This window comes from Synchiropus splendidus, chromosome 15 (assembly GCF_027744825.2).
Source record: "Synchiropus splendidus isolate RoL2022-P1 chromosome 15, RoL_Sspl_1.0, whole genome shotgun sequence".
NCBI classification, from domain to species: domain Eukaryota; kingdom Metazoa; phylum Chordata; class Actinopteri; order Syngnathiformes; family Callionymidae; genus Synchiropus; species Synchiropus splendidus.
In genome coordinates, this window is record NC_071348.1 from 1466949 (window position 1) to 1486562 (window position 19614).

At 48.8% G+C, this 19614-nt stretch overlaps 3 protein-coding genes across 9 annotated transcripts in view; all 3 read left to right on the plus strand.

Moving 5' to 3' along the window:
- The window catches only part of LOC128771665 (F-actin-uncapping protein LRRC16A-like), a 34440-nt gene extending 29518 nt beyond the window's left edge, over positions 1-4922 (plus strand). For all 4 annotated transcript variants that reach the window (XM_053887235.1, XM_053887237.1, XM_053887236.1 and 1 more), the window contains 9 exons: positions 544-610; positions 681-880; positions 945-1054; positions 1156-1389; positions 1459-1669; positions 2807-2843; positions 2911-3105; positions 3161-3271; positions 3359-4922. In XM_053887235.1, the coding sequence (XP_053743210.1) occupies positions 544-610; positions 681-880; positions 945-1054; positions 1156-1389; positions 1459-1669; positions 2807-2843; positions 2911-3105; positions 3161-3271; positions 3359-3522 (1329 nt within the window). In that variant the 3' untranslated portion in view covers positions 3523-4922. The remainder of the gene's footprint in view (positions 1-543; positions 611-680; positions 881-944; positions 1055-1155; positions 1390-1458; positions 1670-2806; positions 2844-2910; positions 3106-3160; positions 3272-3358) is intronic.
- Positions 4923-5033: 111 nt separating this feature from the next.
- scgn (secretagogin, EF-hand calcium binding protein) lies at positions 5034-11458 on the plus strand. Of its 4 annotated transcripts, none has more exons than XM_053888020.1 (13): positions 5034-5124; positions 5918-6004; positions 6105-6194; positions 6305-6375; positions 7845-7937; positions 9625-9714; positions 9892-9948; positions 10033-10110; positions 10327-10382; positions 10463-10508; positions 10572-10631; positions 11005-11073; positions 11142-11458. In XM_053888020.1, exons 3-13 carry the CDS (start codon positions 6125-6127, stop codon positions 11268-11270), a joined length of 819 nt encoding a protein of 272 aa, XP_053743995.1. In that variant the 5' UTR covers positions 5034-5124; positions 5918-6004; positions 6105-6124; the 3' UTR covers positions 11271-11458. The 4 variants fall into 4 exon arrangements, with proteins under 4 accessions (XP_053743995.1, XP_053743994.1, XP_053743997.1 ...); XM_053888019.1 differs by having other exon boundaries at positions 5063-5124; positions 5913-6004; XM_053888022.1 differs by having other exon boundaries at positions 5077-5099.
- A 3991-nt stretch (positions 11459-15449) lies between these two features.
- Positions 15450-18705, plus strand: LOC128772140 (CCN family member 3-like). Its single transcript, XM_053888244.1, has 5 exons — positions 15450-16297; positions 16603-16828; positions 16886-17140; positions 17419-17616; positions 17688-18705. Exons 1-5 carry the CDS (start codon positions 16247-16249, stop codon positions 17993-17995), a joined length of 1038 nt encoding a protein of 345 aa, XP_053744219.1. The 5' UTR covers positions 15450-16246; the 3' UTR covers positions 17996-18705.
- The last annotated feature ends 909 nt before the right edge of the window (positions 18706-19614 follow it).

Here is a 19614-nt window from a genome sequence, read left to right on the forward strand (position 1 = left end):
TCATTTAGGACAAACAAGTTACCCCCCTCTGACTTGAGCTCATCACAGCGCTTCTTTTCTACTAAACCCTGCTCTGCAGAATCTCCACAATCATCTAATAATGGCTTCATCGTCACTTCTGCCCCCTGCTGGTGGGTGTTCTTTAGACCAAAGAGATTCCAGGTTGTATCATTGGAACCCCAAATAGCATGTGCACTGTGTGCCCACGGCCCATTTAGTCAAACAGCTGAGTGGAGAAGAAGTTTCTTCTTTTGAAAAAGTCATGTGCACTATTGAAATCCCGGGAGGGAAACTAGTCTTTCTGGGATCTCTCTTGTGTCTTGCTGCTGTGTGTGAACTGATCGGCAATTCGTTTCTAAAACAACCAGTTGGAAAGGGAAATTTAATGTAAATAATAGCAATAATGAAACTTTCTCTTCGACCTTAGTACAAACTTTTTTGTGACACTCATACTACTAAACATTTCTAATGAAGAAATGAAACTCAAACCTGACGTCACAGTAGTGCTTTATCTTTTTTTATATTTAATTCCTTCTTTTCCAGATGACTCCGAAGTCCAAGAGGAAGAGCATCCACAGCAGGATGCTGCGGCCAGTTTCTCGTGCCTTTGGTAAAACACGCCTTTTCTTGAACCTATAAAATGGACCCACGAGGTTTTATGCTCCTCCATCCACCCACAGAGATGGAGTTTGACCTGGACAAAGCGCTGGAAGACGTACCTGTCCACGTGGAGGACACGCTGTCTCAGACTCCGCCCAAGCCGGAGCAGCGCCCTGCAGCCGGGATGGTGGAGCTTCCGTCTGAGGAGGAGAAGAAGCTGCAGCACTTCACCAAACTAAGGCCTCGCAGGAACAAGAAGATGAACTCCAGTAAAGTCCCTGTGAGTGTCACAGACTCAACGCTCCTCTGTGATGTTGTTTTCTCATCTTCGATGTGTTACACAGCAAATCAACAGCACTCACTCACAAGAGGGGGAGCAGAATGGCCTCATGGGGCGTGTGGACGAAGGTGTGGATGAGTTCTTCTCGAAAAAAGTCACCAAGATGGACTCCAAGTAAGGATGGGCTGGTTTCTGCTTTCACTGTCGCAATGCTGCTTTGGCCAGGTTGTTGGCATCTTAATCCCGTGAGGAATGACCCAGGTTTTTCCCTGCAGGAGATCACTGAAGAGCTCTGAGTCTCAGGATGGAGAGAAGAAGAAGAGTAAAGGAGGATTCCTCAACCTCATCAAGCGCTCCACTAAATCCGACAAGTCGGATAAATCGGATAAGTCGGAGAAAATCCAAGTCCCACTGGTGTCCTCAGGGACCCCGGGAGGTCCCAGTATCCTGGAGGAGCCCTCCTCCCCGAAGGTGGTGGTGAAGAGCCCGGCTCCAGAGCCCAAATCCAGGTAGACTTCAGCGTCTGGTGTTCTTCTCTCTGCCTAATGTACTTGGCGTTGAACCTCTCTCCTCCACAGAGACTCATCCAGCCGCTCGCTGCCTGCCGACTACAGCAGCAGCTCCGACCGTTCGGAAGAGCTGCGGACGCCGGACTCCATAGACGAACCCTGGGAGGGGTCCGACGGCAGAGGCAGCCCGCAAGGTGGCAGAAGATACCCGGGCATGCAGATGATGGGCAGCGGGCTCCTGGCAGAGATGAAGGCCAAGCAGGAGAGGAGAGCACACAAGGTGAGGAGATCCATCCGACTCACCGGTGGAGTGGAAAGTTGTAATTTGATAAACAGCTTCTCTGTGTGACATCATCTAATCCTCTTAGAGAGACGCGGCTCTGAACTACGACCAGGCAGGAACTGTGATTGGAGTGGAAGTCTATATAGCAGAGCAGAGCAGCTCATTGTTGGTCAATAGCAGGCATAGAATGGACTGATGAACTCTAGAACTGTAGATCACATTCCATTTAGGCGGGTCTGATTTGAGTCATATATGAGTGGCTTGAATGGGGGTTCGAGAGTCTTTTGGAGGTTGAAGGCGGTGTAATCTAGATCAGTGATTCCTAAGTTAGGCCGGGGCCCATGGGCCGTGAGCGCCCCCTGGAGGGCCACTAGAAATTGTTTGTTTTACACCTCTGGGCTGCGAGACGCTCAGTTTGAATCCATGAGCCACATAGGGCAGCAGTAGTGAGTCAGTGAATTGACTTGACTGCTGCAAATCTGTGATAGATACCAACTATGGAGAAGTTCTTGCTGGCCCCCCAACAGCAAAAACTTTACTTATCTTCTTTAGAGTTCATTTATGACAAATATTTTTTTATATTTAGATGTGTTATTATTATTTTATTCAGTTCTGCTGCTGGTTGGACTTTCGATGACAAATCTTTGCGCTGATCGCATGGTTTCATGTCATTTCACAAGGTTTTGGTTTGTTTACATCTCTGGTTATTGAACAAAATGAAATCAGTAATTCTGAAATCAGAAATAAGTAATTACAGTAATAAATCCGTTTTATTGCTTGAATGGGCCCCAAACCCATTTGTTCTGGGAAAGGTGGCCCCCGAGATCAAAAAGGTTCCTGATCTAGATCACAACCCTCTGGAGCTGTGGAACCTGGCTGCGTCAGGAGAGGTCACAATCGCTTGAAGGATGAGTGTGAAATGTGCCAATAAAATCCTCACGTCCTTCAGCGTTATTGCAGCAACTGTGTGGTGTCACCAGTAGGGGGCGAGAGAGCTCTCTTGACCAGAGTTATGAGTACAAGCTCCATAAGAGTCAGTCATGATCAGGATGCAGAATCTTAATTGTGTTCAGTTTCAAACATCATTCAGCTGTTGAGTTTAATAAAATGGCTTTTTGTGTTTGGATTCTCAAGTCGTCCAGTCCGGACAGACCCGACAGCAACTCCTCAGGTGAGTGGGACTTCAACCTTCTCTCCTTGTCAGTTTGGGAAATGTCCTGAGTGGTGCTCATCTACAGGCTCTCCTGAGAAAACGCCTCCTCGTGTCGAGGCAAAACCAGATCCAGCTCCTCGTCCCAGAGCACCGTCATCCTCAAGTTCCCCCGGCGGCCCAGTGAGTCCCAAACCACTGGTGCCGCAGGGACCGAAGCCGGCCTTGGCGGCCCGCCCCACCCTACCACAGAAACCGAGGACGAGCAGTAGTCGCAGCACAGGTACGAGACGTTGATCAGTGGTGACCCCGCTGTGACTCTGTTCTCTGACTCCCAGATGAGAGCTCCGACCCACCTTGTGGTGGGCTGTCCCCGAAGATGACCGTCCTGCCGTCCTCACTGAAGAAGGAGGGGCACAACAGTTTCCAGACGACAGGACCTCAGGAAGGTGAGCGCTGGACTGAGCTCTGAGCTCAGACGCACTGCTTGACACTACCTGTTGGCTTTCACTCATCTTTGACTCCTCTGTGTCCAGTGAAATCGGCCGACTCTGTGGACCGGTCCAGCCCTCTCCGCACTACCACCGAGGATCTGCTCAGGAGCCGGGACACACCTTCCAAACCAGACAAGAGCCACGCCACACGGAAGAAGTCCTCTGACTCCGCAGAGGAGGTGGAGAAAGACTTCATTTTGATCTGAGCGGAACTGTCAGGGGCGGAGCTAAATAATCAGCATGATCTTGTTTGTACTGCAAAATAGAAAGTTTTGAAATGAATGGACTGCTTTTACTAAACCAAACAGCTCCACACTTCCGTGATCACGGCGCTGTCTTCAGCAGAAGACGACTGCATCCATCACCTGTGGCTCGGAAGCAGAAGGAGAAGCTGTGAACATGTTAAAGCGTGTTAGAAACCCACTAACTCTGCAGCTGCTTGTCTTCCAGGGACTAACTCAGCAGGCTATCACTGTACTGTACACCAGTCTTTTCTACACTCTTTGTTCAATCAATTATGCAATTGTTGTTTTGAGCGGGAAAATCCAGGTTGCGCTGAGCATATCAGCATCAATACAGATCACTCTCAGCCAGTTATATTTGCAGACCAGATAAACTCTCCTGGAGTGTGTGTGAGGCCCAGTCAAAGAGGCTCTAGCACTGTTATTTAACTTGTGTCTTTGCACTGTGACGGAGTGGACACTCAGCCTTCACGTTTAGAGCCACTGTTTGGGCCAAAGACACTTCCCCTGAAGTTGCTGGTCATGAGTCGGACACATTCAAAGTTCTTCTCTGATGTCCCTCTCGCTGCCGTGCATGGAAGTGGTGGAGGTTATTTTTGTGCACTTGAGTGAGCATTTGCACTTTAACACTTCAAATTCAATATCCTAACGGTGTTCTGAACAAAGCCCAGAACAGGTCGTGAAGCAGCACAAGTGATTTAAGATGCTTTTAGTACGTCGCCTTGTTGTTGCCTGTTTGGAGAAATGAGTCCATCTGTCAAACGATTATCGTAGCTCTGAGAACTTAAAATAAGTTGGAGACAACACATGAATCTACGGAGATTCAGGTGTTTCCGACTTGCCTCTGTGTCCTCTGTCGCACTCGTACCTTTCTCCCGAAGCTCCTCCTACAGCTACCGGGATTTTTGAAAGCAGCTGAGTGGTTTCTCGTCATATTGAGACTTTGCTAAACATTCCTGTTTTCTCCAGTGAAGCTGAGCTCTAGTCCAGACTCTTGACTCTCTGTGTGTGTGACTGCATGATGTAACTGTACGTTGTATATACGTTTTTAAAAGGCGTGTGTGACATACACACTGTGACATATTCACACACAATTGTTTGGTACTAAGTACACTGATAAGTTATTTGGATTAATGTCGAGGTGTCCGCCTCTGTCATATGTACATTATGTTCATAAGTGAATAATTCTTTCTCGTTCTGTGTGACGCCGTAATGTTTTCCTCCTGATTCATTCAAGATAATGACGCTCTGCATAAATACAAATGACTTGTTTGCACATCATCAGTGATTTTCCTTTATGTTTGTAGTCGTTCTGCTGGTGTTGGACACTTTCTGATGCAAATAAAAACAATGATTAAAATGAGTTTTACAAGCTTCAGTGTTATAGCGTTTGGTGATTGACGTCGACTCACTGTCGTTCACACACACCATAGAAAAACATTGACACGTGACGTAAGAGGTGAGGGGGCGGGGCTTGGCCTCCGTCCTGGAACACTTGCCTTGCTCGGCCGCTGCGTGTTTGAGGAACTGTCCTCCTGAAGGTCAAGTAAACTCATCCCAAGCTACGTAAAGTTCCACGTTCGTTAAAGAATGTTCTAATAGTTGCATGACTGCTGTGGAGCGTTTCTGTTCAAATGTGACGTCATTTATTGTTGGCGGTTAGCATAGCTAGCATCGCTACCGTTCTTCAAGCGTTTGCGTTTTTGTTTCAATTATAACAAGAGTTGTTAAAGTAACAACGCCTTGTTGCGGTAACTTGATTTTCTCTTCTTTTATCACGCTAATGCAAATAATTTTTAAGCAGAAGTAAAAGCCAAGTGGCGATGCCTGATGACGTCAGCGGAAACGCCCTGATCTCAATGGTTGGGTCCTCGGAACCGTTTGTAAAATACTGTGTTCAGCTCATTCAAAAACTCATGAATCGCAATATTACCAACTTCAGCGTGGACCTTGGTGTCATCACCAGCCCCTGTGCAGTGGTCAGCACCAGTTACTGAGACGGTGACCAACTTCCTGGTGTAAATCTGGGCCTGTTTCCCGAGAGGCAGCTCCTGGGTCACCACAGTTTGGTGCCACTAACCCTTGTTTGGATAAAGATTGGCCGCTTTGCTCAGCTCCAAATCTCCAAGCCAATTCAGCCCCCGCCCCTCCTCAAGCTGTTTTTGGAAACCGGAGATGTTTTGGAAGATTTGTCTGTTTGTGAAGCAGGATTCTGGTGACCCTTGAGATTTGTCCTCCCCCTTGGTAGTTTCAGTCAAAATAGTTAGTCAGCATGTGATCAGCTGTCATTTCTTCATCCTCATTATTGTTCTTCAGACAAACAGTCTTGCAGCCTGTGATTTATTCCCCGGCAGGACAGGTGTGAGGCATTACCCTGATGACGGGCCATGCCATTCACCGAGGCGACCATCGGGTGGCAGCTTCCTCAGAGACTGAGACACAGAAGGTGTGGTTTCCACACACAGAACCCACTGTCTGCTGACAGCAGCTCACCAGAGCCACTGACTTCTCCTCTCGCTCTGCCCCACTTCAATTTTCAAAACCAGACTTGTTCTCTCGTGTTAAAATGGAAAGTGCCTTCGACAAGCTGGACGCAGCGGGATTCTTGGAGATCTGGCAGCATTTTGATGCTGACGGTGAGCGAGTTGAATATTTAATGCTTAACTTTAAGTCTGTCAGCAGCATCTCTCTTTGTCCAAAAACAAGTGAAGTGTACTACTTTCTAACCTGAGACTGTTTCTGGCAGATAATGGCTATATTGAGGGAAAAGAGCTTGATGAGTTTTTCCGTCACATGATGAAAAGGCTGGGTCCTCAGGTAAGCTCATTTCATAAATATCAGTCATAGATAGAGAGGATTTTGCTTCTGATTATGCTGTTTTCTGTATCTTAGTCCTGCAAAAGCAATTTAGAAAATTGGTAAAATCAATAAATTAATAATCCAAACTCAGAAATCAGCAAAACTGCCATGAAATCACAATGGAAATGTATTAAATTGGTTGATTATTGTGTGTGTTGTTAACAATACAATTGTGAAGTTAATGTTTGCTGATCTGAACTAACTTTAAATTAAAATGTACTTTAATATTTTAAAGAGTGATGTCGAAAGAAAGAAAACATTTGACATTCTTAGTGTCTGATAAAGGTTGTAAATTTCCCATTAGAACCGTCTGAACTGGAGCACATGGTCATTAAGGCGTATCCAGGCCACTGACTGATGCCAGAGCAGATTTGTTGCTTCTCTATATGCTGGATTTCATGAGCATGAAAATGAGATGGTAAAGCACCTGGTTAAAGACTCGTGTCGTCCATCCTGTCGGAGACCAGGGGCTGCCATTGAGAGTGGAAGGGAGCGGTCCAGTTAGGTGTGTCCGTGGACCAAAGTAGAAAAGCTCAGTTGAACGTTTTAAAGAAAGTCCCTGGGTTAAAAGCAGGCTAAAAAGATTGTTTATTTAGCCAGTGGTAGCCGTGTGGATGTGTGTGTATGGACTTCCTTGGATACTAATGGGATTGCACTAGAACAAACAGACCACCAACCACATGTCTGTTTGCACTCATTAATGCCTCGGGGATGAGTGCAGTATTCCTCTGTCTTCTCATACACGCACGAGGAGCTGCTTCGTACCAGTGTCAGTTTTTACCAAACTCGTGGATTCTGGCCTGATTCTGCTCCTTTTCTAAACATTTTACTTCAATTTAATTCAGGCCACATGATGTTATATAAGGATGCAGCATTCTATTCATGTTAATTCTCGTGGTATCACAGAAAATATCATCAGGAGAACCATTTGCAAAATAATGAAACATATTTCATAGTGTTTTTTAATATTGTTTTTACTGTATAAGGTAAAGTAAAAATAGTTTTGCAAACAATACTTTCAGAAACGTGTTAATAAGGAAAAGAAATCATTCTTATAAAAATAAAGATTTTTATTATGTGAAACTGAAAGATTAAAATATTGATGAAAATGCATGATTCTAATGGGAGTCTTGGGAAATAATTACTGAACAGAAGCAGTGAGACAGAGGTTTGGAACGTCAGATGAGCAGTTGCCGGGTTGCTCTGTGCTCATGTTCATGCAGTTTGACATTGAAGCTCAAAAGAAACATGAATCGCCATGGTGACGACTGGAAGTATCTGTGACTCATCAGTAATGTTTTTATCCTGTGATATCAACCATAGAATTGACCAGATCCAACCAACAATTCTCTTCTCTCTAACTCTCTAACTAGAGCTTCCTTCTTCTGCATGTTTAACGCTGCAAGAGTGACTTTGTTTCTCACCAGGGGAAAGTGACTGAAGAACGAGTGCAGAGACTGAAGCAGAGGTTCATGTCGGCTTACGATGTCACTGCGGACGGGAGACTGCAGATTCAGGAGGTTTGTGTTGTGTGTGACTGAAATAGAGTCACACTCTGTTCTTTGGCGGGCAGCACTTCAAATGAAGAGGCCCATACCTCCTTCCTACAGAAACGTCCTCCAGCTCTTCTCTGGAATGCCTAGGAGTTTCCTGATCAACTGAGAGGCTTTGTCTTTCCAGTGCTGGCCAGATTTGCCCCTGGGCCTCCCCCCAGTCATGTGTGCCCGATGACATCACTAGGATGACATCACTTCGGTGTATCTCCAGTGAATTTCTTGTGCTCTGCACTGCATCCTTAAGTTTGTGACCGTTGGTAGATTCAATAGTGATGGACTTAGAGGAAGGAGGTGAAGAAGAGGGTGCAGGCAGGGTGGCCATGGCTGTGATGTTTGAGCAGCAGCAAGGGTGAAAGAAAAGCTTTAGTCACTGCCATGATGTGTGTTCAGAGATGAAGTTGTCATGTGGAGGAGTCAGGCAGGATGTTTGAGGCAGGTGAAGGTGATGGAAGGCGCCCAAACTGGATGTTTGCATGGCAAAAAACTGGACTTTTTTTTTTAGGTGTCATTTCTCATAGTAGAAGTGGAACGCAGGCTCATCACATCTCTGCTGTCGTTCCCACACGCTGTTATGTATTTTAATACTAGTTTCTGGCAGGCAGTTCCCAAATGGAGTCTTGCTCCCGGCTGCACTTCATTGCATTTGCCATGTCATTTCCTGGTCTGTTCTCTTCTCTCTATATCTCCCCCATCATCTTTTACTGAGGTATGTCACGGCCGATATTTTCTGTGAAATGGAAAGTGAGCGTCAGCTGGTCTCGTGTTTGAGTGACTCTGCAGATTAGTGGTGCAGCATTTTAGATTAAAGGCTTTTCATTGCCTCCAATGTTTGAGCTGAGTGGTGGTTTATTGGCCTCTGACAGTCTTCAGGGTTGGATTCTGATGACCAGCTTCTCTACAGTGGCACTTGCTGTAATTGATGCAGCTCTGTTGCTGTCATTCATCTCTGTGACATGTTAGACAGGAAGTGAGCAGCAAACCACATCCTGTGATGAGTGACACGACCATTGAAATGTGGCTGTGCCGTCCATTCTTTGTGTTTTGGTCTGCAAGTCTTGCTGCCTCACCAGTTTAATAAGAAGTTCATGCTGGAACCAAGGCAGGAAATAAAGAGGTCAACCTGTTGAGCTGCTGCAGTCTGGACCACAATGTTCAGTCAGGAGCATTTCGTTGGCACAGAGCTGATCCAGGAATGCAGCAGTCTGGTGCATCAGACGTGCTGAGGAATCATTCAGCTGCCGCACTTTCTCTTTGTATCTAAATGAGATGGAGGGAAGTTGCTGCTTTAATCTTCTAATGGGCGACTGAGCAAGGGCGCGGCATCGGGAGCTGGAGAGGAGCCAGGCGGAGATGCTGCGGTGTTCGCTGGTCAGAACAGAACATGAATCATGACGTCCGTCCCACGTTTGTCTGTGTCCTCTACAGCAGTGTGTCGCACCCCACTTCGCCAGGATTATCAGTCCCTCACTGTCTTGGAGGGCTGGTCCTGGGCTGGTGTGTCGGACTCTGTATTGTACTGACAGGTGTGCGACTCACTTATGACCTTCACTTATCAGACTGCGAGTTAATATTTAATGAAACAATGTCCATTGTTAAAAACAGACTTGAACTGATGCCATCAATTCACTGTGTCCATATTTGTTTCCTCCAGCTGGCAAACATGATTCTGCCCGAGGACGAGAACTTCCTGCTGGTTTTCCGCCGAGAGTCGTCCTTGGACAACAGTGTGGACTTCATGAAGGTGCTTTCCTTCCTCAGGTCTTAGGCTGAGCAGTTCACCTCCACGTGATGATGAGAACGTGGCCTTTATGAAGTGATGAAACGCTAAAATGAAATATTTATTGAAACATGACTGAGTTTCACTTGCTCTGTTTAAACACTGAGCTTTTTCAATCTTGGGTTCTCCCGCACGCTGCAGATCTGGAGGAAGTATGACGTGGACTGCAGTGGCTACATCTCAGCTCAGGAGCTCAAGGTGACGGCAGACAGACCTCTGTGTCCAGCGACAACCAGCTTCAGCTGTTAAAATGATCTGTCGACATTCCATCTTGCTCCTCAGGCTTTCGTGAGAGATCTCTTCATGCAACACCACCGTGACGTTTCATCTGAGAAGCTGGAGGAGTACACTGACGCCATGGTAACCTGAACCAGGACAAACCCGCTAATCATGACCCTATTATTTTGACGTTTTATCCCTCAAGTTGAGGCTTATTAAACTCAGGCTGTCCACAATCTAGTGGTTAGTATTGTGAAAAGTGACCCCAGTTTTGGCTTATAGCAAGTACACACGCACCCACACACCCAGCCCGGTGGACAGCTGCACCCCATCCTGACCTTCTTTCCTTCTCTGCAGATGAAGATCTTTGACAAAAACAAGGATGGGCGTTTGGACTTGAACGACTTGGCCCGGTAGCGAGTCCGACTCTTTACTGTCTCACTCCGACCCGAACCCATCACTAACTGCAGTGTGATCTGGTTGTGTCTTCCAGGATCCTGTCCCTGCAGGAGAACTTCCTGCTCCAGTTCAGGATGGATGTGGGTATTTCATGTTTGAGATGGGGACGGTGATGGATGTGTAACTTGATCTCTCCTCATCAGGCTTGTGGTCAAGAGGAGCGGAAGAGGGACTTTGAGAAGATCTTTAACCACTACGACGTGGTGAGTGCACACTCACACTTGCTGTCTCTTTATTGTGGAAGTGGCTCCGTGTGCTACAGCTGGGTCAGTTCCGATGACTGTCCGGGTGAACGGCTTGGACTCTTTGACTGCACTGCCACTGAACTGTTTGGTTCTGGGGGTGGTTACATTTGCTCCGCGGGTGCTGGTGCAGCAGACGTTAGCGCTTCCTCAGCTTTAATTCAATTGAGGAAGTTAAACAACCGTCATCATGCGGAGTCACTCGCGGGCATGTGCCGGCCACTTTCCTCCTCATTTGCTTCCTCTGGTGACGAATTAAAACATCCTTTATCTTGAAGACGTGACCATGAGTGTCGCCTCTCCATCAGTGCCTCACTGTCTTGTCCTCCTCCAGAGTCAGAGTGGAGCGCTGGAGGGTCCTGAGGTGGACGGCTTTGTCAAGGATATGATGGAGTTGGTCCGGGTAAGAACAGTGTGCCCCCTTGTGTTCACACGTGTCAGTGCAGGTAATGGGCTGTTTTTCGTCCTCAGCCGAACCTGACGGGTCCAGATCTGGACAAGTTGCGGGCCATTCTGCTGCGCCATTGCGACGTCAACAAGGACGGAAAGATCCAGAAGAACGAGCTGTGTCTGTGCCTGGGAGTCAAACTGGCCCCCTGAGGAGTCAGAGCCTGAGTCAGGAGGGAGACTCATGGTTCGTTTCAGAATACCCACTGAAGATACATGTGTAACTTGGCACTCGATGTACTGTATGTGTTCTGGCCCAGTCAAGTCTGTGCTGTGTTTAAACTGTAGCCTGCATGTCAAGATAAAGGTGATGGCTGGAAAGATCTGCCTTGTCTTCGTCCTCCCCCCCACATGGAATCTCATGTTGGTTCCGCTGCGTTCAGGACGGGTCGGCTTGGTGAACACTTCAGAACCACTCGCTCAGAAGGTGTGGTGATGAGGAAACAAGTGAGAATACAAACGCACTGACTTGTGCACCAAATATATAAACATTTTCAAATACATTTTTTTAAGGTTTTAAGTTTCGCTGGGGACATTTTTAAGGAACTATATTTTTATGAGAAGAAAGTTGTGGAGTTTAACCAGACGGAGGTTTTATTTTGGTAGGAACACGCCGACAGTTTTGCTGAAATGCTCTTAAGTGTGTGACGTGATGTCGTGAGGCTGCATGCTCTTGTCTGCTTCAAATCTAGCTTGCAGTTCTGATAGCAGTTTTATTGATGCTGATAAGCTCCCCTGAGGAAACACACCATCAAGCTGCTGGCTGACACTGAGCAGGAGATAACTCTGCTGAGAGACGTCTTGTTTTGGTGCCCAAGTCTTCATGTCCTCCTTCAGATCGATGCAGGAGGCACCCAAGGCGCTTGATGACTTGACAACGCTGCCAGGTTAGGAAACACTCAAGTGTTTGTTTGAAGAGCAACAACACAAAAACCACTGATGCGTGGAGATAAAAGAGGTACTGGCCACTAAAAGGGAGCTAATGATCCCCTGCTAAAATCCCCTCTAACTCTGTGTGTGTGTGTGTGTGGTGGAGGTGACACACTTGTGTTTGCTTGTGTGTGAAGTGAGGGGCGTGTTTGAGTGTGGGTGTCAGGGGGCGGGTCCACAGCTGCCAACTGAACAAACACTGAAGTGAAGTTCTTTAGTCTCCGTCATTGATATGACTCAGGAAGGAGTGAGTGATGTTGAGATGTGGGTTTGTGTTTGTGCTGAAACCTTCATGTTAAATGGATTGAGTGTCTGAATGATGAGCTTTATTTTTTCCTCTTGACCTATGAGGATAGTTGTGGACTGGCACGGGAGAGTAGGCAGTGAGGGACTAATAAATGGCCTTCAATGTGAATTAGACCTGAGGCATTAAACATGAACGCTAGAGGGCGTGATGGAGGTGAGGGCAGAGCCTTCGCAATGCTGCCCTCAAGCGTTTGTTCTTAGTACTGCAGTAGTCATTTCTGCAGATGAGTGGATGAAATGCTTCCTGGTGGGTCACAGAAATGACTCCAGAAGAGTCATGATGAGGATCAGCTCCTCTGCTGTGAAATGGAGGAAGGTCCTGTCCAGGGTGAAGATGAGACCCTTCCCCGAGTGTCTTGGGGTAGCTGAGGATCCAACCGTGGTTCTGTGCTCCTGATGTCTGCTGTGGTTCCTGCGCCAGAGACCAAGCTGGTGGACAAGAATGAGTTCTCCTCTGCTCCTCCTGATCCTGGCTTCCCAGTGATGTTGCCCCCTGAGAAAAGGGGCCATGTGGGCTGGAGGAGGTCTGGGCCTCTTCACGTTGACTGCTGCCCTCACGACCCTGCAGAAAATCATGATGGGTGTGACCTTTGCTCTCTTGTTCCACGCTTGTTCCTCATTTCATTCATCATTGTAGTCAGACCTCCAAGTTGACCTGTGACCCCGTGTGAGTTTGGGGTGCCACCTTCACCTTCTCTGTCCGTCATTGTCATCTCTGCTCCTCCAGCGAAGGTTGGAGCCTGAGCAAATAAGCCATGCTGTAAATTTCTCCTCCGAAAACCTCCCATCTTCTAGGCCGCATGTTTCTCCCTCTCCTTGGTGAAACCCAACATCGGCACATTCCAGAGCTGCAAACCTGAAAACATAATTCACTATCTATGGATTTGGTCGCCATAGTTCCCTGGGACGGGCCTCAGGCTGAAGGTCAGGAGCAGAACATGTATGTTTCAGGTAAATAATCATCTTTCTTCCTCTGCGACCTGCAGCAGGGATGTTTGTGGGGTTCTCCTCAGCACTCTAGTGTCCTGCTGAGGTTCACAAAGCTGTCAGGTGACTGGACCGCGCTGTCTCGTCCCACGCACTTGTGTAGAGATGCACAGTCGATGCTTTAGTGGCGGCAGAAGACTTGACCTAACAGAGAAGTGCGTCACTGGACGTATAAACAACACAAGAACCAACAAACGCCTGATTTAAAACAGCAGTGAGTCAATAATCCAAGTGCAGCTTCTTTAGAAACCCTCGGACCCTGCGTCACTTCGCTGGACAAACACGGCTTTACTGTGTTTCTGGCTTTGTGAAGACAGACTGGTGCGTCTCTGCTGCACATCTGGAGCTCGGCATCTTTTTACTGCAGAGCTCTCATAGTTTTGCTTCTTCACTTCTATATATGTCAATATTACATCATGAGCCAATAATTGGTACTTTTTTTTAAGAATTATACAGTAATATACTTTTTAAAATCTAATTTATTTTAAGAAATGTATCATTTCTGGATACACTTGGATACTTTGGAGCTTTTCTTTAAAGTGGCGTTCGTCCAGTGTCGGACGGTTTAAAGTGGAAAGTGAAGCTGTCGGCGGTGCAACTGTGATCCCAAGGTTTCTTCTTTCACCTTTCCTAACCTGAGCTTTGAGCATCTTCAGCGGTGGAGGTCCGCGGCCTCCCACATCTGCCCGGGAGTCTCAGCTCATGTAGGGCTGCGTACAGCAAATAAACCTGCAGTGAGAGATTCATGATGACCTCCCAAGATGATCAGCCTCCGTCTCCGTTGCGGAAAAACCTTCCGTCCATGTCCAAGCTGAGGCTGATGTCATGTAAACGGTCGGAGCCTTCAACTGCACCAAATGAGACCTGCTTCTTGACATTCCACAGATGCATCCGCCTGCTAGTAAATCACTTTCATTTGGTATTTTTGGACGGAAGCTCTTGTAGCATGGCGACGCTGGTGTCGTTCACGTGTTCTCGACTGCTCCTCGCTGTGGCTGAGTGACTGGACACACTGGCAGGACAGTCGGTGTCACACATCTGGAGACCCTAAACAAGCTCATTTGTGGGGTCCCTGCTTCATGCTGTCCCAGCTACTGTCACCTCACACCAACAGGTTCAAATCATCAATGAGCCTCTATGTGTCTTCTGACTGGGGGAGCAAATCTGAGTGCTAAGCTCATTTGTAAGGCAATTTTTTAAAGCGTTTCACGGAGGATTTCAGGGCCGATCCTAGTCATCAGCTCAACTCAGATCTCTCTGTGTGGCCTCTCCAGTGGCGGCACCGAGGCCTGCGGCCTGTATGAACCGATCCTGCCGCGGTGGCGAGCTGGAGTCCGGCGCTCCCTCCACACCTGCGTCCTCTCGCCTGCCGCACTTCAAATATTTCACAGCTCTGATGAAAGTGTTTGTCCAAACTTCCCACTTCCATATGGCGGCGCGTCAACGTGCCAAGCGGCTTGCTGCCCCGGGATTTTTTTTTCCGACCAGTCCGGATGCATTTCTGGCATTTTTCTCCCGGGACGCTTCACGTGTGAGCTCTTCTGAGAAATCAAGCTTTTGACCTGGTGAGATTGACGCAACCAGAAGAGCAGCTCAGCCAAGAGGGAATGTTTGCTGAGTGAAAGGAAGCCGCTGCACAGTGAGCTCATCAGGTGCTGAAGAATGGAGCCGTCACGGCGCTGAGGCCATCGGACTGGTGTCTTTGAGTTTTGTTCACATGGCGGAGGAAGAGCTGAGCCAAGAGGCAGAGCTCTCGCTCCTGCCTGAGTCACAGAAACAAGCAGCCAAACATCTGGGTGGCAGCTCAGTCATCTAGTAGAGACTCTACGTCTGCTCTTCCACATCAGTCCATCCTCCTGCCGTCCACCTGGGAGGATGGACTGGGGCACGTTGGAGAGATGTGACCTGCAAACTAGCAAGCTGTAGTTTGGATCTCTTTGCTCCGGCTGCTGCCCCTGCAACCTTCTTCAGGCTGTGGAAAACAGATCTCTTTCCGTCCCTCTAATAAAAGAGTGCAGCAGCTCCCGAGGAGGTCTGGGCTGCCTCGACCACCAGATGTGGGGATCAAAGCGCAACCCCGACTGCTCCCCGCTGACTCCAGTTTCCACGCGGCTATTTTAAGACGCGCTAACGGTCCAACTGGGACGGTCTGGCTTTCCACTCTGACCTCACCGGAGGGGTTTCGGGGAGAGAGGTCAGCGGGTCGCCACCTTCTGACAAATGGAGTGAATAGAAGCTGGACAGGAACATCCTGCCCCGGAGAAGGGAGTCCCCCACGTGGACCCCAAAAATAGACTCTGGAGATCACGTCAGGGTGACAGTGACTGGCAGGTACATTAGACACTTTCAACTGAAGGTGATGGAAGCCAGAACCACAGGAAGGTCATCGGTTCCAATCCCACCTCAGCCAACCTTATTCAGAGTGTGTTGCGGTCTTTTCTCCCAGACCTGCAGACGAGGATTATTTCCCCAGCGAGAGGCTGACGCCTCATTTTATGAGACACAAAGTGTCCTGGATTAAACTTGACGCTTGGACAGCAGGACTGTTTGGACTGCAGTGGTTTCCTGTCTCACCTCTCCAGGACGATGTGGCCAGGATGATATGGAGTTTTGGGAATAAGAGAGCATATTTATCCTCATGCTTATCCACCAATGGGGCTTGTGAAAGGCCGACCTGGGAGTGATCCTGCAGCAGTGCTTCTGTCCTCCAGCGTCCCTCCTCCTGCTCTCGCTGGGTGTTCTCACCAACATTTTCCAGCTCTGGTTGCCATGGCAGCGGCAGCTATATAAGCTGCTTCCTCTCCGGCGTCCCGCTCACAGCAACACCACAGCTTCAGGAGTGAGGAGGGGGATCTGACCCGCCACCAGACTGAACTCAGCGCGGATCTGCTTGACTTGCTGCTGAGATGTTGGGCTGCTGCCACAGAGCGCTGCTGGCCTTCTGCTTCACGCTGCAGGTGAGTGAACCGCTGAGATTTGCTCTCTCACAGCCGCCTCGTCTAAAGTGCCACTCCAGCAACAGTGTTTGAACTTTTATTGTCCTTGGATGGTCAATTCTTATTCAATGTAATCGTTTATTTTGTTCCTAAATCCTCTTGAAGGCAGATCTGAGGGCAGCTTTGAATTGTCTCAACATTCAGAGTGAAATGTATTTTTATATTTCTTGAAAGTTCTCTTCATTGTAATATTGATTTCAGTTTAATTTAATACTATATTTGAGCCAAAAAGCGCTGAACATTGAGCACTGGGTTGGGTCCGGCAGGTGTTTGCTCAGGTGTGGTCCCAGATGTGTCCTCAGAGGTGCCACTGCCCGAAAGAGCCCCCCGCCTGCGCCCCTGGTGTGCCCCTGCTCATCGACGACTGCGTCTGCTGCCTGGTTTGTGCCCGTCAGAAAGGTCAGGTCTGCTCCGACCTGAACCCCTGCGACTCTCAGAGGGGCCTCAAGTGTGACTTCAGGGCGAGCGACAAGCGGTCCGGCGTCTGTGTCGGTGAGTGTCCGGATCAGAGTCCGACCTTCTGACCTCTAAAGCCCCCTGTCCTTCCAGCCAACTCAGCCGACGTCTGCGTGCTGGACGGCTCCGTGTACCAGAACGGACAGACCTTCTTCCCCAGCTGCAAGTACCAGTGCATGTGCCGGGACGGGCAGGTGGCCTGCGTGCCGCGCTGCAGCTTCGACGTCATGCTGCCCGGGCCAGACTGCCCCATGCCCAGGAGGGTCCAGGTGCCCGGGGAGTGCTGCGAGAAGTGGGTCTGTGAGGCGCCGGCGGAGGCCAGCGCTCTCGGGGGCTTCGCCATGGCTGGTGAGCAGAGACTGCTTTCTGTGGGAGGGAGGGCAGGGACTAGCTGGGGAGACAGGTGGTGGCTTCTTGTGGGGTTCCTCAGTCAGAGTGGAGTGGTAGTGCGACGAATATGGGAGAAATTAAAGATAAAAAACATCAGAAATTGTCCATCAAGGGCTCGAATCATTCAATAGTTGTTGAAGGAATGGGGTGCATCAAGAGTTTTTAGAGGTCAAAGGTCATCCCCAGCGCAGACCCTGGCGGGGGTGGAAGCCTGACGCGCTGGTGTGTCTCTGCAGCCTACCGCCAGGAGGAGACGGTGAGCTTCGACGGCTGGGACCCGAGTCTGAACTGCATCGAGCAGACCACCGAGTGGGGCGCCTGCTCTCGCTCCTGCGGCATGGGTCTGTCCACCAGGGTGACCAACAAGAACCGCCGCTGCGAGATGGTCAAGCAGAGTCGCCTGTGCATGATCCGGCCCTGCGACGGGCAGGCGGGTCAGCTGGTGCCCCTCGGCCCGACGGTACCAGCCTCTGCTCCGCTTCTGCTGAGCCTCTTTGACTAACAGATGCTGTTGTGGTCCTGCAGAGGAGCGGCAGGTGCCAGAGGATGGTGAGAAGCGAGCGAGCCGTCCACCTCTCCTACCGGAACTGCACCAGTGTGCTGGCCTACCGCCTGCGCTTCTGCGGCTCCTGCGCCGACGGCCGCTGCTGCACCCCCCACCGGACCAAGACCGCGCTGGTGGAGTTCACCTGCTCCGGCGGGAAGGTCAGCCGCCGGCCAGTCATGGTGGTCCTGACCTGCGCCTGCCACAGCCACTGCCCTCGTGAGGACACGGCGTGGCAGCCGGCCGAGCTGGGCCACGCTGACATGTAGGTCACGTGACCGTCCTCATGAGTTGCATCAACTCAAGTCCTTTCTCCGAGTCACGGAGAGGGATTGACGAGTCTTTGATTTGAGATGAGGTTTTTCAACCGTGAATCCTTCCAGTGGAGTGGAGAGTAGCAGGGTCATGTGACACGTCTTGTCAGGTCGTGACCTGGACTCGTGTTCTTAAATAGTCAAGTGTGAATCTTTAAACTCACCGTGAAGCCAAGTCCACTCGGCCGCCCTCCAACCTTCTTGGTCGACTCGTGTCACATTATTCCGCTGTGTCTGTGCAAGTCAAGTCGGAGACTAACCTGGACCACGAGTTAGCGCTTCACCCACCGATGTTACCTGAAGTCGCAGGTGTGTCGCACCTATGTCACCAACAACGCTGTTCAAACAGCTGCTCTTCAAAGTTTCTCCCCGACGACCTGCACTTGTTGCTAGGCAACACGAGCAAACGCCCCTCCGCAAACACGCCGACGACGTCCAACTTTACGAGACGCACATTCGAAAGAGACCTGGCTGTGGAAAGTTTTCAAGTGAGGGGGACATTTCTGAAATAACTAGGTCGTGACCTCTGACCTTTCCAGCCATCAAAGGCGCCATAGGACTCCGCTTCTGCTTGGCATTATTATTTTTTTTATTCTAAACCGTGTTGCTTCTTTTTTTGACCAAAGGTGTATGTGATGCACATCTGTGATGACCTGGACTGTAGCTGTTGTTCTCAAGCATATGTTTTGTAATAAAAGTGAGAATTGATCATCAAAGTTCCTGTTTTTCAAATGAACATGAAGAAGTACACAATACTGCCACATTTTTTATATTTTCAAGAGCAAAACTGTGTGTAATTCAAAGCAAACCACTTCACTTGCTTCTGAAAGAAAAGAAAATGAATACTTTTCAAGTGATTGATTGTATTCTCTTTTGTTAATTGAAGCTATTGAATTATTAAATGACGTATTTAAAACATCGCAAATTCTCTATTTAATCCAAAATAAATCACTAATTTAAAGAGAATCTCAAGTAAAACTTCCATTCATTGTGTTCTTTATCTAAAATGTGAATTCACTAGCTCTAAAACATTGAGTTTTATCAATAATAATAATCTTCTTCATCCGCTTTTCAAGGGACACTCAGCTCTCGCTCTTCACACAGTGGCGTCACTTCTGGGTCAGACAGTCCCGCCCTGACCGACTTTCTTCAGCGGCTCCTTGCTTGTCTCTTCCTTCCGTCCCAGACTGGCTGCAGGACACGTGGGATCCAGCAGCCCAGCAAAAGAGCCGGAGGTCTGCACCTCCTTCACGGTGGACGATGACGTCGCGACCTTGGTCCGCGACCCCAGAGAAAACACCTGGAGGACGGTTCTGCCTCTTTAAAGAGCTGACGGGCCGATGGAAAGACCTCAGGCTCGGAGATGGGGGTCACGGTCATCAGCTGGAGGCCAGACACAAAGAATGGAGGCTGCGCGTCGCACAGCAGAAACAGCTACATCTAGTGGTGGATTGTGATACTGCACTCTTGTCAACGATATCAGATAAATGGCAAAGTGATAAATAATAGTGATATTCGCGCAGGCTTTATTTCACCAGAATAAATGTTTGTCACCATCAGGAAAAAAAATCATA

Coding starts and splice junctions, on each gene's coding strand:
- scgn (XM_053888020.1), top strand. CDS start 6,125: ATGGAAAGTGCCTTCGACAAGCTGGACGCAGCGGGATTCTTGGAGATC. Junction 9,949..10,032: donor TCTCAGCTCAGGAGCTCAAG/GTGACGGCAGAC, acceptor CTTGCTCCTCAG/GCTTTCGTGAGAGATCTCTT. Junction 10,383..10,462: donor GACTTGAACGACTTGGCCCG/GTAGCGAGTCCG, acceptor TGTGTCTTCCAG/GATCCTGTCCCTGCAGGAGA.
- LOC128772140 (XM_053888244.1), top strand. CDS start 16,247: ATGTTGGGCTGCTGCCACAGAGCGCTGCTGGCCTTCTGCTTCACGCTG. Junction 16,298..16,602: donor CCTTCTGCTTCACGCTGCAG/GTGAGTGAACCG, acceptor TGGGTCCGGCAG/GTGTTTGCTCAGGTGTGGTC. Junction 16,829..16,885: donor GCGGTCCGGCGTCTGTGTCG/GTGAGTGTCCGG, acceptor CTGTCCTTCCAG/CCAACTCAGCCGACGTCTGC.